The sequence below is a fragment of the Ambystoma mexicanum genome, chromosome 3q (genome assembly GCF_040938575.1).
Source record: "Ambystoma mexicanum isolate Mex_15411 chromosome 3q, UKY_AmexF1_1, whole genome shotgun sequence".
Taxonomy (NCBI): Eukaryota; Metazoa; Chordata; class Amphibia; order Caudata; family Ambystomatidae; genus Ambystoma; species Ambystoma mexicanum.
In genome coordinates, this window is record NC_090926.1 from 903,588,485 (window position 1) to 903,608,122 (window position 19,638).

The 19,638-nt window shown below is 43.9% G+C and overlaps 1 protein-coding gene across 2 annotated transcripts in view; it reads left to right on the top strand.

Annotated features, from left to right (window-relative positions):
• APOH (apolipoprotein H) overlaps window positions 1–19,638 on the top strand; it is a 323,894-nt gene that overhangs the window by 185,827 nt on the left and 118,429 nt on the right. For both annotated transcript variants that reach the window (XM_069655051.1, XM_069655052.1), the window contains exon 8: window positions 10,520–10,699. In XM_069655051.1, coding sequence (XP_069511152.1) covers window positions 10,520–10,699 — 180 coding nt within the window. The remainder of the gene's footprint in view (window positions 1–10,519; window positions 10,700–19,638) is intronic.

The window sequence follows — 19,638 nt, forward strand, 5'->3', positions numbered from 1 at the left end:
TCTAGTCCAATAACATAATGCCTGATCCTTCTTCCAAATAGCAAGATGCCCCTTCCCCCTTGCAACAGATGCCTGTGTGCCATCCCGAATCACACGCAGATAGCCCCAGCCAACCCCCTCTAAAACCACGCATCCTAGTAATCACACCCTCATAAAACATTAAATCACTCTATTAACCACCGTTGATGAGTTAAACACAAGGATACACTGTCTCCCTGTTCCTTTTCTTAGCCCTCCATACTTTTCATGTTGAATAGCTGAGCATGATTTTTAAAGTAAATGTAATTTCCTGCTCCCCCGTCTAAATCGGGTGTCTTGCAGGAACGTTCAGGGTATCCGGAAGAAAATTCCAATTTACAGCCAGCCAAAAGCACACGGGTTGCTGCCGTTCCTGCAGCCTGGCAGCCAGAGCCTTGCCGCTTAGGACGGTCCAGGGCCTCCTAGAAATGTTCCCGGTGTTGAAATGCCAACCCCAAACGCTGCAAGGAAAAGCGTCCGGTTGCACTTGCACCAGCGGCAGCCAGAGCGTTCAAAATTCCCGCTCAGCCCCAGCCCGCTTACTGAACGTGTTCCGGAACCGCTTCTCTGCTCCGGAAAGCACACGAATGACATCAGAGGTCATGTGATAACGAGGGGGCGGGCCGTTGCTATGGTCCTTTTCTCGGATGGGAACTAGTCGCTGCCGAAACTACTAAGCAAGCCGCCTGTCATTAGATTATCTTTTCTTCCTCATCACGAACAGGAAAGTCGATAGTGGTTGGGTGTAGTATTTTTGACGGGCATTTTTCCAAAGTCCTTCTTTGCCAAATTCTTCTTAGTAGCATTACTTTATGATGAAAACCGAATAAAAGAAGCACGTTTTGCAAGACATTCACGGAACGCACAAGTAAACATAAGCTTGGAGCACAGGAAAGTGGTCATGCATGGATTTTATATTTCCACTGCATACAGCAATATAAAATGGCGCTGGCATGTGGGGTATTGTGGGCCTCAAGTCATCCCCAAATGTAGTCATTCGACATACTCCTTATTGTCACATACCAAGGCAACGTTTATAAAAACAAGATGCCATATTCAAACACAACCCCTAGATGACAGGACTTTGCCCATCATGTAATGCTATATCGGGTATCACGCTGCAAAGATGTGGTACTTGCAGGTAATGCACTTCTTACTTGTAGAACCACCTGCTTGCTTGAGTGATTGATTGCGAAGTGTGCAGCTAAGTGTAACTGCAGTCGGCAGTTAACATTGTTCGCTCAGTGCTCAGGTGGAAATTCTATACTTTTGGCTTGTTGCCGTACGACACGCTGTGTGCCCCGCATCCCAAAATATTTAAAAGTTGGAGGCGTGCAAAACGTGCTGAAAGTGTGCAGCTAAATCAGCGGTCCACGGTTATGGTCTGTGAGGAAGAGACTGTTACCTCTCCGGTAAGCTGTACTACCACAGCAACAATCAGCGAAGAATGTGAGTAATAGAGATCGCCTGCATTGCCTGGAGTGCCTTGTTCAAATTTTGATGTTACCTTCTTTATGTTTTATACCGCTTGATTAAGGAGTGTTAAGCTCCTGAAGTTACGAGCCTTGAGTGGAAGTGAGGTGTAAGAAACTGAGTCGTGATGTACGATCTTAATAGCAGGTCTGTGCCTGATGATTGTTTACTAGACTATCTTCCTCTAATCACCCTCCTATTATTGGTCCCGGGATGTCTGATGAGGTCTTCCCTAGGGCAAATACAGGGGAATCTCAGAGGCACGAAAAACAGGCAGAATTAAGTGCCAGTTATGGCCCTACATGTAGTGCAGCTCCAGTCCATATACCGGGGTCCCAAACCACCGCCATATTGTCTAAGAATAAGACCCAAGAACATAGCAAGGAGAATTCCTGTTAGACCCAATGCTTAAACAACACAAGGGGGCCAGCCAATATGTAAATTGGTAAAAACATGTATGACGCATGTTACTACCCAAAAGAAAAATAATGGTTTTCACCCTGCTCCTGGCAGCAGTAGGGACGTCTGTCAAAATATAAAGAGCAAAGTATGCTATCAGGAAGACAGTAATTTTGTCAGTATTTTATAAAGACGAGCCCTGAATCGACTCATATGCTAGCAGAAAGCAATTAAGATCCACAACAAGAAGTCTAAAAACGGGCCAGAAGTCAAAAACGAATAATCAAAATTCAAGAAAGTAACTATGCAATTTACATTTAACTGAAGAAGCAGCATAAGAGGGTAAAGAAAATGATACGCACGAAGGAGGGCTTGAAAGAAGCCAAATGTAAATTAGGACCAGACTCGAATCTCCACCTTGAATTAAAGTAGAAATAACACAAACAATGGGGGAAAAGGCTGTGTGCATGGACTTAGCTTCTTTTAGGCCCAATTCAGCCTCTCCTACTGCGCCTGTGTCAACATTGTAGGAATGTGACTCCAAAATCCAATTTGAAAAAACAGCTCTGACAGAGAATAAATGTACTTTGTCAGAAAAACAAGTTTATTGCATGCTGATGGCTGGAAGGGGTTAGTCAGTCTCTTGACGCTGAAAACTAACACTGCCTTCCAGTACACAACAAAGTTGCAACTTTTATACACACTGAAAGCATTTACATAATTACACATATTCTGTTACAAAGGTATCCCAATAAAATCCCATTGGCTAAGCCTAATGCAAAGAAATCGAATCCTTCTACGTTCTCTAACCCCATTGAACAAATGAACAAGACACGATCCCCTTTCACCACGTAAGTCGTTCCATAATCAGTCATGACATGCAAACAAAAAATCTCCTTATTATCTAAAAACAATGGATCAGTTAACGTGACCCATTCATCAAAGAAACTTTAACCCAGTACATGATGTGTGAGGCTTTTCATAAACATTTCTAAATAAGAGGAGGGAGAAAAACAATAATTATTCCTTTCAACCAGCAGTAAAATTCTTATCGCCCCAGTCATGCTGGCGTCTCATATTATTTTTTCATACAATCTTTCACGTCAGCTTATTTGCAATTGCCATCTCAAATCATACAGCCTTCAGCACACATCCTATCTCCCTGAGAGCCCATAAAGCACCAAACAAACTTTGCCATTAACACCCCTCGCATGTGTTTTATTAACTAACTCTCAATTCAACCCACCATGAAACCGGACCTCCCTGGTTGAACAACAAACCTACCTGCTTTCAGAAAGATTGCTTCTTATATCTACAAACCCAATCTGGCCATACAACCCAACCAAATGGCCTTTCATTCCATTCTCGCCTTCTGCCTTTTGTGATGCTGTCACCAGCTGCCCATTTGTGGTTCGCTATCTACCCCCTTGCATGGCCTCGGTCATCCAACTATCCAAGCCAGATGAAAACCATTTCTGAAAATCAAAAGACTCTGTGACTCAGACAGACCCCAACTAAGCGAAAACCGTACTCTGCAATGTCTCCTCAATGAACCCCATGTTTCCCAATGTCCTAAAATGTGTCTGTAATTTAAGCCATTGTCGAATACCCACATGTACAATGTTCAAGATTACTGCATCCCTTCACAATTATTTCCCTGTGGTGAGCTTCTCTCTCTCGTATGCGTGAAGCTCCCTGTTACATGCTTTTAAGTGCTGCAAGTTGTACATCACACAATAACATTGTATCCATGATACTGCTACTTATGTTGATACCTATTGCAAATGTAAAATGTATCCAAAACTACACACTAAGTAACAACTAGTCCGATTCCTTAACTACACAAAAACACATATTTAGTTGCAACATTGCATCAAACCCAGCTGCATCATGGCCTCGTACAACTTGCGTAACATAAACCTCTTTCCCGTGTTGGGACCTCAAACGTCCACCCAATATCATCCATACATTTGAATAAAGATACACAAACTTCAAGTCAAACGTGAAGCCTAATGCCAATAATTGACTCGCAAAGCAGACAAGAAACTGCTGCGAGTCAATCTTGCTCCAATTGGCATTATTAACAAGCATCTAATATCACAAACCAGTCAAAAGACAATAATGACTCATGTAGTGGTAAACAAATAGGTCTTATTTACAGCAAGACTTTCCACACAAATTAATATTAAAGCTCATTTTCCAAACAGGCGATGTTGTGATTTTCAATTGTACTAATGCTATAAGATTGTTCCTTGAAATTCCATGTCTGTGGGCCCCATTACGAGGTTGGAGGGAGCCATGGAGCTATTAGCTATTAGCTCCATGGCTACCTCCAAAACCCTACCGACTCCGCCTTGGTGAATGGAACAATTACCGGTCCATTCCAAGGTTGGCGGGACCGGTAATTCCCCATTAACCAGGGCCATTCCCCATTCCCACTTGAGCCCCTATAGGGCTCAATGGAAATGGGGAAGGCGCTAATAACAGTACCACAAATTGCAGTATCGTATTAGCTCCAGAGTCCCTTTGCGGGTCCCGTCCTTAACGCCTGGAAAAACCAGGCATTAAGGGAGGACCCGCAAAGGGAACTCGTAGTAGGGCGGTAAGGTATTACCGGCACCGGTGCCCTTACCGGATCCGGTAATCCCTTACCTCCCACCACGTAATGAGGCCCTATGTTTCCTGACATCAAAAGACATAGATTCAGTCTATTTTACAGATGAAATCAGAACAGATGTGTTTCAACTTGGAATTTCCTTTTAGATTGTGGTCAAGAGGCTGTTGGTCGAAGTGGAGGCCATAAAACAAATGGGATATGACATCACCCCATGCTATTCAGATAATGGCTATAGAAAGGGAAGAACTGAATCTATCATTAAGACTGGGCATAAAGAATGGCAAGGCAAGTTTTTAAAAATAACTTGTTTGGAGGGCACCTTTCTGGCTCATACTGCACAAATATTGAACCCCCAAAAAGGTTAGGAGACAGAGGCACGGGTCGCTAACTAGAAAACAAATGTTGTAAGTCTTAAAGTGCTTATCTGGAACAAAGGGGTTACAATAATTTTTTGAATAATAATGACATTAAAAAAAACTTTTACGAGCATGCTATTATTTTGTTACAGGAAGCATGGCTAATCTTGCATATTGTAGTGTATTGTTATACCACAATACAACAATTAGCAACTTCCTTGTTTGGGGGGCATCCATCAGGCAGCCTCCTAGCCATGGTCATTCGGTCTGGCAACCTCCTGCAAGCTCACCATGGCAGTGCAGGATTCTTGAAAATGTAGAGACTCAAAAGCAACCTTTGCCACATTATAAAGTAGAGAACTTGAACATCAGGCATAAATTGGAAAACATTGTTTTATAAAGGACAACAGGATACCTTACACAGTCATTATCATTTATTGGACAATAAGCAAAATAAATATCAGGAAAAAGTTCCCTCTCCTGAAGAACCATTGTTAATATCAATGGGGAAACACGTGTCGAGTTAGGAACCGTGAGCTTGGAACTGTATGGAAATAAAATTGGAATAAAAGTCAATGTACTGTAATTAAAGTACAACAAAAAGAGATCAGAAATTATACTGCAACTAAAGTACAACAAGGATTTATTTGACAGAAGCTGTGAAGCTAACACTGGCTAAATATGATTTGTTTGAATTGAAGAATATTTACGAGGTGCGAAGTCAACTCAATATGATTTGTTTAATGATTTGAACTAAAGTTGGAAAATAAAGAAGATTTGAAAAGTATAATTCACGACTCTGACTCACCTGTGAACATTTAACTAAAAAGGTTGGCGCATTTGAGTAAGCTTCTCCCAATTCCTTATTTTCTCATAGCCTCCTAGCCATGATTAAGAATATTATCTTAGAAAAGTTTTAAGTTGTCTCTAATTCTGTATATGGGTTGTTGTAAAATTACCTTGAAAGGAAAATCTTGGTCTAATCCCATTTTGTTTGTGAATATTTATTGGAATCCTTCGAATACTAAATTGGATGAATTTTTGGTTGTCTTGTCAGACTTATGTGAACATTTTCTTGCTGATATGGAAGGAAAAAACATGATGTTATCTGGTGATTTTAATTCGGATAATATAGAAAGAATAACAGATTAACTAGAAATCAGTCTTCGAGACCAATGTGCCATAAATATGGAAAGAAATGGGGGGAATTCTTTGAAATGTAGAATCTTAGCACTTGGAAAAATGGAAACTTGTGGTCTCGTATTGATTACTTAGTACTTAGCCCTTTTCTGTTTAATATATGTGTCCTTTTCAAAGTGGTGGACATTATTATGAGTGATCACAAGATGCTAAAACATGTTTTTATATGTAAATTAAAGGGTTGTATCCGTATCCGAATGCACAAACTTAACAGCATATTCGAACAGTCGCTGTATAGCAGGGAAGGTAAGTAATCTTAACAGGTTTAACAATCGAATGAGGCAATTTTTTCAAGATTCAACATTCTAAGGTTAGTAAGCAGGACTAGAAGTGGGGGTGGCCACTATAAACATAAAGTTAAAACAGCTTAAACAAATGTATACAAATTGGATAAAGGCACATCTAGCTAAAGAAAGAAGGGGAATATATGTTGTGTGCAGTTGCTTGAAAAATGCATGCAACTTTTGGGCTCTTATTAATGAGCTGTCTGCCCATCACAATGCCTTACAATGTAACCCCGTCCCTGAGGGTGCTTGAGATTTGCATTTTCAAAGGCTTTATAAACATCTGGTCCAGAAAACCCGATCTACAGGCCCCTGACATAGAATGGCTGTTGAATTTTTATATGCGGGATAATGAACTTCTCATAAAAAGATCGTTGAATTCTCGAGCCCTAGGAACTAATAGTCTGAGTAATTACATTTTGAAGAGTGATGCTTCTCTTTGGGAAAGCATTATGTATGTTTCATTAAAAAAAGCATGATTGTTACTAAATCTTTCCTCCCTACTTGGAAACTGGCAACCATTATTCTGATATATAAGAAAGGTGATTGGGCTAATCCAAATCACTACGACCAATAGCACTTTTAGATACAAACAGTAAAATGTGTGCCTCTATAATTCTAAAAGAACTTGAATTATGGGCTACCTCTGTTGAAAGGCTCCAACAATTCCAGACAGGTTTTCGAAAAGGAATGAGCACAACACTTAATGGTTTCATTATGAATTCCTTACAAGAAAAAGCTCAATAGAGCTCGGCTCTGGACGTAGTTGAGGGATTCGAAGTTACCAGATGCCCTATTAGCTGAGCTAATATTTTTATATGAGGATACTTCCCTACAGGTAGGGTTCAACAGGCAGGGTAATTTGACAAAAGCACTTTGTACATATAGGGCACTCGGACGGGGCTCTGTCCTCGCCCCCCTGCCTGTTGAACCTATGTTTATCTGATATGGGAAATTATTTAACCCCCTCAGCCTTCGATTCTCCAAGGATTTATAACCTGATGGTATTCTGGTTAACATACGCAGATGACGTTCTCATAGATCACACGCAACTAGGATTACAGCGTGTTATGGAAGCTATTAGAACATATGCTGTTGAGAAAGAGTCAGTAATTAATGAAAATAAAACCAATATAATCCGCTTTTGTAGACAAGTGAAAAAAACGCATGCGTTTACATGTAACATAGCTAATTCCATAATAAAACCTGTAACACACTTAATTTACCTGGGATTTGATATTCATGCAAACTCAATCAAAGGCCGGGCACTGAGCCAATTAAAAAATAAGGCTGTTCAATTTGCTGCCCAGAAGAATAAAATAAATACCAAATATTGCATATTCTCAGTATTGCTTCATATCTAATAGACTTATAGTAGTGCCGGCTATGTTATATGACCAAGAGATAAGCCAGGTAGATTGACTGGAAAATAATTGAAGTCATTGTAGAGGAGGGGCCAAATCTGACTCTCGTGACCCCTGCACCACTCTCTACCCAAAGACAGAGAAACAACAGATGCGCCTCTCTTTTCGGCTCATCACCACAGTCATTGATGTAGCGCAGGTGTGAAAAATGGTATTCCCTTCACCAACTGTTCAGACCATACCCAATCAATGATTTTGACGACATGGAATTGACATCGATCGATCAAGTCGACTGACATCACAACGTACCCGTGCGTATACATATAGTACATATCCATTCATTCATGAAAATACACGGACCTACACTAATTTATTGCATATAGGCATGAAGCATATGCTTATGACCCACTTAGGCAGAAGACAAACACACATAAATGTTTCTATATTCATATCTTTAACCAAAGCTGAAACCGCAAGATGCAGCAGAATGTATATATATATACATATATATACATATATATATATATATATATAGATATATATATATATATATGTATATATATATATATATCCTATGCTTAAACTGCTACCAACATGGAGAAGCCATAAGGGATGCTACAGAAGTTATAGGCCATTAGACCCAGCAAGAGAGGAAGGAAGAGAAGTTAGAGAAACACAGACAAGCTGGCATGATCGCTGCAGATTAAGGCGAGAAGACACAGGGCACCGAGCCAAAGACGAAGGGGGAACAAGAAAATTCCAGCTACCAAGATAATGAGCCACCTGCAGAAATTCAGACTAAAATCCTCCCAATTACAGACGAGAAGGCTTCATTTCGTGGGCTCGACACACATAACCTACACCGAGAAGATTGTTCCCATAGAACCAGAGGAAAGAAGATACAAGTGTTGCCTATGTTTCGTTAACTGACTACACTCTTATAAGCTAGGCTGAAGAGACAATAGCAACATTAGAGAATGCTTTGCACCTCCATGTCCTTTCTCGCTACCTTGAACAGGTACATTCAGTCTGAGAACTGACCGGGCTCCCAGGGTTGGGTGGACACACTCTGTCCAATCCAAAATCACTTTCATCCTGGGATTATAATTTGTTACCAGGGCCAGTGGTCTTTCTGCGACCTTGCAACATTGTAGATGGGTGCTTTTAGAGGTAGTCCTAGGAGGAGCCACTCGACACGGCCAGGCAATCCTCAAAATAACTTATGTATTTTCTATATGTATCTAGCCCAGATCGACCAATACACATAGTCGACAGTTTTCCAGGAGCGAACCTGTGTTTGTGACTTCAAGCCGGAAAAAAAGCAGATGACACACGCTGAGAAGTTGCGAGCTCTGGATGAAACTTTGTTTTTCTGGTGTAATCCCTGTTTATTTGCTAATAAGTGACAGTAACTTTATCCTATGACTGATTCCTCTGTTCTTGTCGCTGGGAGCTTCTGATGGGCCCAAGTATACTCTGCTTTTATCTGGAGTGCTAGAGGAGCCCGGCCATGCTGTACATCAGCATATGGAAAAAGGTACTCAATTTACCAGACTGTCTGCCAGTTGTGCCCTAAAATATGAATTGGTTCTAGTTTCTTTAAGTGGATGGTATAGACGGAAGATCCTTTCTTTTTATAGAAATGAATTGGTTCTGTTACTTGTCTCAGTCTATGATGATTTAAATCACATCATGGCTGCCAGAAATGTTGTCCCAGTGACCAATTTTAGGGCCTTCGCTGAACCCATTTTAAGCAATGGTAAGCAATCTTCTGATACATTGAAAGATAATCCAGTCCTAGCAGAAAAAACAGAAAACTGGATTGCCTCAAATGACAAAATGTGTAACTACACATTATATAAAGGTTTGTCAAAAGGAGATAAAGCACCGGGAGCCCTTCCATTAGATCTACTAAAAAAATCTCCCAACTTTTATTGGAGAACTCCGTTCCTTTATTTTAGATTGAATCTGTTACTGAAAGGAGAAATTGAGTCTGTCCATTCAAAAATGTTTACAAATGTTAAAATGTTTATCCTATGTAACACAGAAGGATAAACTCAATATAGAGAACATATTTTGATGTATTGTCTGCCGTTACAAAACATAAGAATGCTGTTATTTGGTAACTTTACCCATAATAAGTGGTGGTTGTCCACCTAAGAATTTTGGGAAAGGTTGTCGAGTGGACATGCAACATCTCTGGCAATATCAGTATTGAATGTTTAAATCACATAGGACTGATTTTAATTCGATGGTAACTAACTATTACTAATGTCATATGCAGGCTCTGTTAATATAATTAGGTATTAGGTATTAGGTAATACATTGCACTTAACACTTTATTCCAGTGAGTTCCAGGTATGGTACTAGTGATGGAAAGGTCTGGATGAATTTGTCATGGACCAACTCTGAATAAGGAAAAATTGATTGTATAATTGGGTAGTTTATAATATGATGTATTGCACTTAACATTGCATTCCTGGACACTGCACTTATCACTTTATTCTTGTTGTAACTTTGATATTTTAAGAGAGATGAAAGGTTCTTCTGAATTTATTGTGAACGATCATCTAACACATTTTAGATTTGGAGTATTTGTACAGGTAAAATTAATGAAAGCTTAGATACTGTAGAAAAGTAATACTAAACATATAAAATGTACTTTTATATTGTTTTTAGAGTGTATGTTAGCAATCACATTTTTAACTCTGTAAGCTGTTCTATGTGTAAGGTTAACTTTGATTGACCAATTCACAAGAATGAAAACTAAAATGTACTTTCTTCTTCTACTTTCTTCTTCCCCAACAGATGTCAAATGCACTCGCCCGAATGACATTGAGAATGGATTCATGACTTTTGCCATTGAAAGATTGTACGACTACATGGAAACAGTGCGGTATGGTTGTGACCCTCCATATACACTAGATGGCCCACGAATATCACAATGCGAAAAGACTGGAAACTGGTCTACAACCCCTACCTGCAAACGTAAGGCAATACGAGAATTGCATGGGAGAGTGGGAGAGAATCCGTGCTGGGCTTCTCCAGCTTGCTGGTTTAAGTTCAGTGAGTGGCTTTGTGCTAGATAGGATTGTGTCTGATCAATTGTCCGATGGGTACGTGTTTCAGCAGGGCTACCGCAGAGGAAGACGTACAGTGGTCGAAGTGTACGGAAAGAAGTTTTGGAACTATGTTGCCTGCTGGCCTGCCGCCGCTCCCCACAAACCCCCATCACCACGCCCCCCTAGCACGCGCAATCCAAACCCCCAAACAAACACACCTGCTGTTTAAGGAAATGTTCAGTGCTATGCACCGAAGTGCACGTTTCAACTTCTTCCTACACTTATATTTTAAAACGAAACCATTCCGGTACAGTTTCTTTTTAAAGTAAAAGTATTGGAATAATAAAAATAAAAAGTAGAGTGCACCGCTCCCAATCGCTCTCGCCCACTTCGACCACTGAAGACGCATCCCATGAGAGCCTTCCATCCAACTAACCGTTTGTCTTGAGCCTGCTTCACAGAAGCAAGCACTTACCTGTCAGGAACTCTACAATTAATCCAACGGGTCAATCCACCTCTGTGTATGTTGGAAAGGTTTGTGTTAATATGTAAATATGATTCCCAGTTAATGAGTTAAAAAGAGGTATACTGCATACTTAGGCCTTGAGGCGACTGGTGGAGCCCAACAGAAAATATGGGCCATCCATCCACTAAAAATTGCTGCCAGCAGATCCTAGGGTTACAAAAAAGTAGCAAAATCCCCCATATGTTGGACAACATTCCAGGTGTTGCCTGTCTATTTTTTGCATTTCAATGCTGAGTTGCTTGCAGTAACAGATGAGAGGCACAGGAACAGAAATTAGTGCTTTATTCTTGTTAGAGGGAAAAGTTTATTAACAGTTGTATCCTCATTTTGGTTATGCAGCAAGCCCATTTGCTTATGGTAAGCTGTGTAACCTGTTCCCTCTCCTGTAATGTCTTGTACACCACCACAACCCACCACACACCACACAGGAGTACCTTTCTCCTCTGGGCTACCTCTAACCCTGGTTCATCTTCCCCAGATCATCGGGCTTATCCACTGCCTTACACTGTAATTACACATCCTTATCTGACTTCAGTGCCCTGGAATGCTGCTACCTCCATACGCCACATGCACCCAGACATCCTGATCTTCATTGGAGTAGTCGACTCTATGTGTTCCCTGTACGGCAGTACCACAGTAGCCAACCTTTCCCCCATCTCTCTGAATTAGTGACCCAGGATTGTCCCAGTGTACTAAAAACTTAAACCCCTGATGTGGCAGGCTTTGCTGGCTAGCTGTGCTGGGACCTGCATTGTCCTTCCCTTCATATAGCCCTTTCACTTGGCGACTTGTAAACTCCTGCCCCCACCTCGTGGGTTATTGCTGATAATAATAACATTACTTTGGTATATAGCATTTGTTAACGGATCATCAACCCCCTTATAAGCACTACAATACGTGGTGCCATCATTACGTAATTTAATGGGCAATTTATAGATATCAAAAGGATGAAGGGGTGGTTCCAGGAATTGAACTTGTGAACTGAAGGATGACTCTGGGCCAGAGGCGAGTGCTTAGCTCTGCTAACTATATTATAACTACATAGATAATGCATGCACTGGTCTCAACCTACAGCCACCCTGATTAGCTGGTTTGTAAGCCGAATCTCATGGTAAGGCTGAGAGGTTTGCTGCATTCTCTCTGCGTCGCTGAACAGCCACCTTCTAAATCCAGGGTGTCCACACCTCCTTGACACCTTCCCTCCTCACAACTCCACTGGTTCGCCCACTTCCTCACGCCCGCACGGTCCTACTCTCACACACACAAGGCCCTGATCCACCTCCATTTGTCACAATTCTGCAACCTGGCAGGCTTCTCTGTCTGCTCCCCTTGGAACATTGTCCCTTCTTTGTGTCATCTTTGTTGCCGCGCTCCAGCCTCCCTGTACCCACTGCTTCACATTATCTATGCACAGTTCTGCTGCTTCCGTCTGCTAATAGCTATAAACCGTTTGTAGAGGTGCTTTACCACCCAATAATGGCACGGGTACCTCACTAAAAGCCTGAACTTTGTGTAGGCCTTTAACCTGGTACTCGGGCCATGACCAACTGGTAAAATCCACTGGCCCTGGCTTTATTGCTTAATTAATTATGTAGAGCGCACTCAGCTGTTCAGCCTCACACCTGCCATCCAGCTCTTAACTGATTTTCACAAAACACTCACACACAATATTCACGCAGTGTTTCTTTCAACCGAACATTAGTGACATTACCATTACTTCACTCGTGCCATGCGTGCATTTAAGATGTAATGCAGCACAATAAGGTTGCTGCTCTTTTTCCTTACTTAAGGAGGCCTCCAGCCTCTTTTCCTTTCCAGATGGGGAGCAGGTGCAAGTGGATCTAGGTCATGTGGCCTAAGCCCCGCCCACCTGGTGCCTTCCTGGCTGCTGCTCTTTTTTCCCACTTAGCAAGCCCTGTCCCACCTGGTGCCTTCCTGGTTGCTGCTCTTTTTCCCTACTTAAGGAGCCCTCCAGCCTCTCTTCCTTTGTAGATGGGGAGCAGGTGCAAGTGGATCTAGGTCACTTGGCCTAAGCCCCACACACCTGGTGCCTTCCTGGCTGCTGCTCTTTTTGACCCCTTAGCAAGCCCCGCCCACCTGGTGCCTTCCTGGTTGCCACTCTTTTCCTCTACTTAAGGAGCCCTCCAGCCTCTTTTCCTTTGCAGATGCAGAGGAGGTGTAAGTGGATCTTGGTCACCTGGGCTAAGCCCCGCTTACCTGGTGCCTTCCTGGTTGCCACTCTTTTTCCCTACTTAAGGAGCCCTCCAGCCTCTTTTCCTTTGCAGATGGGGAGCAGGTGCAAGTGGATATAGGTCACCTGGCCTAAGCCCCGCCCACCTAGTGCCTTCCTGGCTGCTGCTCTTTTTCCTTAAGGAGCCTTCCAGCCTCTTTTCCTTTGCAGATGGGGAGCAGGTACAAGTGGATCTAGGTCACCTGGTCTAAGCCCCGCCCACTTGGACTCTTCCTGGCTGATGGTCTTTTTCCCCATTTTGCAAGCCCCAATCACCTCGGGCCTTCCTGGATGCCTCTCTTTTTCTATACTTAAAGAGCCCTCCCGCCTGTTTTCCTTTGCAGATGGGGAGCAGGCGCAAGTGGATCTAGGTCACCTGGCCTAAGGCCCACCCACCTGGTGCCTTCCTGGCTGCCGCTCTTTTCTCCACTTAGCAAGCCCCGACCACCTGGTGCCTTCCTGGTTGCCGCTCTTTTTCCCTACTTAAGGAGCCCTACAGCCTCGTTTACCTTGCAGATGGGGAGCAGGTGCAAGTGGATCTAGGTCTCCTGGCCTAAGCCCCGGCCACCTGGTGCCTTCCTGGCTGCCGCTCTTTTTTCCCCACTTAGCAAGACACACCCACTTGGTGCCTTCCTGGTTGCTGCCCTACTTAAGGAGCCCTCCAACATCCCTTCCTTTGCAGATGGGAAGCAGGTGCAAGTGGATCTCGGTGACCTGGCCTAAGCCCCGCCCACCTGGTGCCTTCCTGGCTGCTGCTCTTTTTCCCCACTTAGCAAGCCCCGACCACCTGGTGCCTTCCTGGTTGCTGCTCTTTTTCCCTACTTAAGGAACCCTCCAGCCTCTTTTCCTTTGCAGATGGGGAGCAGGTGCAAGAGGATCTAGGTCATCTGGCCTAGGCCATGCCCACCTGGTGCCTTCCTGGCTGCTGCTCTTTTTCCCCACTTAGCAAGTCCCGCCCACCTGGTGCTTTCCTAGTTGCCTCTCTTTCCCTACTTAAGGAGCCCTCCTGTAAGAGCAAAGGAAATATCGAGGCTGAGTACCACAAAAGGAAATACACCAAACACGGGCTATAAAGATTCACAGATCTTTATTCTACTGCGCAGTTACAAAGAAACAGAAATTCAGATAGCTATCTGGCCCTCAATACATCACAATGAGTGCCAGCCCTTCAGAGTGAGGAGTGAGAGGTACTGGGCATCTGGACATTCGCATTTTTATACAATTCAGTAATAATGTCCAGCACCTCTACAAGTTAATAATCTGTGGTCTAGAGTTCGTGCCAAGTTCACTTATGGCTCATACAACAATATGCACATGGATTACTTTGGTTTACATTTCCGAAAAGTTACAACGCCAACGTGTATTCCTGGATTTTTCAGTAAGCCTTAGCACATATCCCTTTACAATGCAGTGCTGCCAGTGTCCACGCTCAATATTTACACAGTATTGTCCTTGATGTGTATTCGTGGATGAGGCTTGTTAATGCAGACAATCCTTAGACCACAAGTCATGCCTGGGACAAGGTCTCATAACCCAGTCTAAACATTTGGCCCTCGGACAGTCTAACCATTAACTAGGCTCAAAGGTCGGGAAGGCTTGGTTACAAGTTGGAAACACAGTCCACCATTTTCGAACACATAATTACATATGAACAGAAACCAAAATGGCGGATGATCCTAAAATGGCGGCGAAGTCGATCTAAAATCGGAACTTTGCAACGCGGTTTTCTTCGCAGAGTGACTGGGCTTAGGCCAATATATATTAGAAGGAGGCACAATATGATCTCCCACTTAACAAACCCTCCTTTTGGCCTAAGCCAAGCGCTAAACTACTTTTAGTCACTTTACGAGTGACTCCACGTCTTAATGTCCATACATCCTGAATCACTATCATCGGAGATATCGATTGCCATAAGGTCTGCAAAAGAAATGTCTTACAACACAAATTCGTTGGTCATTCTTTATGGTGCGCATACCTTTTGTCCCAATGTTCCCATCGTCTGTGCACAACATCCTCCCAACAATGAACATAAGACAGGAAGACATTGTATACAGCAACAGCAGAACAACAGAATACCCAAAATAATCAATAAGACTGAAAGTAGCTTCCATCCCCAAGATCGTAAGAAGTCCCAGAACCAAGCGCTAAGATCCCAATTTCCCTCAGGAACGTGCACTTCTGAACTAAGGATGTGCAGATTTTGTATAGCCTTAAAGATATTTGGGGAGGAATCCGGTACGAAAACGCAACATGCGGACCCCACTAATTTACATACTCCACCACGCTCAGCCAGGATGACGTCTAATGCCATCCGATTCTGTAGGGCCACTAACCTTATCGCTTTCTGTTCTAAAGTCATGTTATAGAGTATGTCAGTGGTCCGGTTGATGGTCCTCTCCAGTACTCTCGCTAGTCTTCTGATAGCCTCAGAGTTTAATATTTGTCCCCAAAAAGGTACAAAGGATTTCGCTATGTAACCCAGAACGTGTGATGAAGTATCGCCATTCTCATCCCGCCTTGGACGAGCTTTAGAGATTTATATGGTACTTGCTATGAATACACCTGGTAACTAGGGGGCGCTGTTGCGCACAGAGGAAAATGGCCGCCTCCGTGTGAGCTCTGGCGGAATCCGAGGCCGCAATGCCTTTATGGATACATAAAATGCCCGTTTCTGCAAATATATAACGCTGAACGTACATGAACGGTGTTGGACTAGACACGGGAAATCTGGTGACGAAAGAGAGTGTTGCCGCCGAGATACGAGCCCTCTTGAACACCACGCGCACTACGAAGCAGGATTGATAGACGCGCCGAAGTAGAAGGGGAGGAGCCCGGCTGCGAACAACGCTAGGAGGCGTGGGGAGAAGGAGGCCTCACGACATATGGGGTGAACTGCGGGCGCTCCGATTAGCGTTGAGCGCCTGCGGGCACCCTCACATACTCTAAACGGCAGCGTGACGGGCCCGACACCTGCGCCGACCCGTCAATACGAGCAACCGACGAGGAAGAGGTGAGGAGAAGCGCTGCGCTAAGGGGGCCCAAAACACTGTGCTACATTGTGCCCGCACCCCGGCTTCATGGGCAACGGGCGGCAGTGACACGCAGAAGCCAATGTGAATTGGCAGGAGGCCTGCCCCCCAAACCCATCCCCAACATTGAAGAGGGGTGCGCTGCCTGACCACGCACCCCCCCGGCTAACATCCCGAATTTGTTAATCCCCCCGGGCCACCCCAACGCAATCAACGCATTAGGGGCTGGGAATCACCAACCCCGCCCCCCACCACAAGACAGTAAATCACTCGTAGGGGTGGCCGTTCAGGATCATCCACATACGGCCCACATGTGAAACTTCCAACAACGTGCAGCTGTGCGGCCTACTGCACAGGGGTGAGCTGGACTGCATGGTGGAAGCGGGAGAGGAGAAATCACTGTGCGGGGTAACACTACCCAAATGGACATGAGAAAAAAGGCAGTGAGGAAATAAGGCCTATACATCCGACAACAGAGGACCAGGTGGGTGTCCCCTGGCACTCTCACACTGCGCAGGAGAGGCGGCATTACCCATACCTCAGGAATCAAAAGAATGGTCGGGTGCGGAGAATCCCAGCGTGGACCATAACCACGCAATCTCATCCAGAGGGGGCAAAACTGTGTACAGTTAGGAGGTGCACAGATTAAGCGGGAAAGAGGACCTTGAGGCACTGGGAGAGCACACGCTTCATAAAGACACAGAGCAAGAGTGCACTTGGGTTGGGAAGGACTAAAACTCCGGTCTAACCGGGGGTAACACTAACCAACACAGGGTACAGGCGATAACGGCAGGAGGTACCCACGAACACCGAGTACGGGCGTCGGCAGCATCAACATTCGTGGAAGAACATTATAGACGCCAAAAGATAATCCCATCCTTGAACACTCTAAACAAAAATCAAAGCGGGGGCCCTCCTACACCCCCCAAGGGCAATCTACGTGTAAACGCAGACCCCCCCAGGGGGACCACACGATTATTCCACAGACACAAAATAGGATGCCCAGAAACCTTGGCCGAAAGAAAGGTAGAGGATCAATGGACAAATATACAACGCCAATTCAGAAAGATAAAAGCCACGAAATGGAAGGAGGTACTCCCACGCAAGAACAACAGAACCCCTCAAGGTCGACGATGGACGCTCAGGCAGTCTTTCTGGCCATGCAGAAGGGCTTCTCGGCACTAAACGATTAATTGGACGGAATAACAGCAAATGTGGCAAACATTAGAACACAACTAGAAAAAACAACATCCCGCATTACGGAGGCTGAAACGAGGATTTCTAGCACAGAGGATGAACTTGCAACCTTGAAGACCACGGTGGCAACAATGGCAATTGAAATGGGGACAGTGAAAACCAAGTGTGAAGATTTGGAGGCGAGATCCAGGCACAACAATATTCGCATAGTGGGAGTGTCGGAGGAAGCAATTAAAGGTTCGATGGAAAAGGCTATAGAAGATCTTTTGCGCAGCCTTCTAGAGGATCCTGGCTGGTCACCTATGTTTATTGTGGAACGGGCACACAGGTCGCTAGCACCAAAATCAAAGCCTGGAGCATACCCTAGACCAATAATAGCTCGGCTGATGAATTATAGAGATATAGATTTGATCCTGAAAACAGCCAGAGAGAAACAAGAGCTACGATGGGAAGCAAACATTATACGCATCTTCCCAGACTTTACTTTAGCGGTACAACAAGAGAGGAAGCTTTTCACAGGGGTCAAGAAACTGTTACGGGAAAGACAAATACAATATGCCATGCTCTATCCGGCAAGGCTCAAAATCCAACATCAGAATAAAGTGTATTTATTTACATTCCCACAGGAAGCTGCGAACTTTGTTGAAACACACATCCCAGCTCCGGCGAGACGCCCAAGGGAAGGGGAGGCCCCGTGAAAATAAGTTGGCATACAATAAGTTAACACGTTCAAGATATACTACAGATAGGCAAATACGGAGAGCCTCGCCTGAGGAGCTCTGAAATGGGGGCAACTATACTTTCTCTACAATATGTGTCGATATGCAATCCCCCACTTATGTCAATATAAATTAGAGCAAAGAAGCAGAACCGGATGCACCATACAAACCTGATGCTGGCACGGGCAATGGTGACCGCCACAGTTTCCCCCATTGCAGGTGCACAAATAATTGTTGGGAGGGATGGGAGGGACAATGGAAGCACGGTTGAAGTTAGGGGAACTGTGAGGGAGGGGGGAGGGTGCAAGTAAGAACTGTTGGGATTTGGTTGTGGAAATAATGGTATTGAGAAAAAAAGCACACAGGTGATATGCACAATGATCGCGGAAGACATAGCCATAACACACTGGCATATGCAAGATATCACATTCTTCATTGACAATGGCCAAGACAAGAGCTGAAGATATCCAAATATTGAGCTGGAATGTACGAGGATTAGGATCTAGAAACAAGAAAAGGAAAATTCTAGCATGTATTCATAGGCAAAACCCCAAGATAATATTTCTACAGGAAACACACATAGGGCCCCAACAAAGCGGGACACTGATACCGAATTGGGGGGAATACCAATATGCTACGAAATACTCCAAACGGGCGAGAGGGGTGACGATTTGTAATACACAAATCATTACCATTTACAAGCAAGACCTTTGAGTGTGACCCAGAAGAGAGATACGTGATAGTTAACGCAAACTCTGTGATAAAGAGATACTCCTTCTCAGCGTGTACGGGCCCAATGTAGACGACCCGGAATTCTACTCCCAGATATTCCAAAAACTGGCAAATTTCCCTACAGCTCACTTGATTTGCAGTGGAGATTTCAATACCATCCTAGATGTACACTCTGACTGCACGTCAACACAAACGAGAACATTAACCAAGGCAGCACAGACAATGCTTACACATATGGCTGATCTAAACCTAAAAGATGCATAGAAGATGCTCAACCCAAGTAAACGAGAATACACCTTTTACTCCTCTGTGCATGACATGCATTCTAGAATAGACTTATTGCTTGTAGACAACGACTGTCTTATCTTGGGTTACAGAGTCCTATATTCCCCCTAGGACTTATTCAGATCATTCCCCAATACAACTGACATT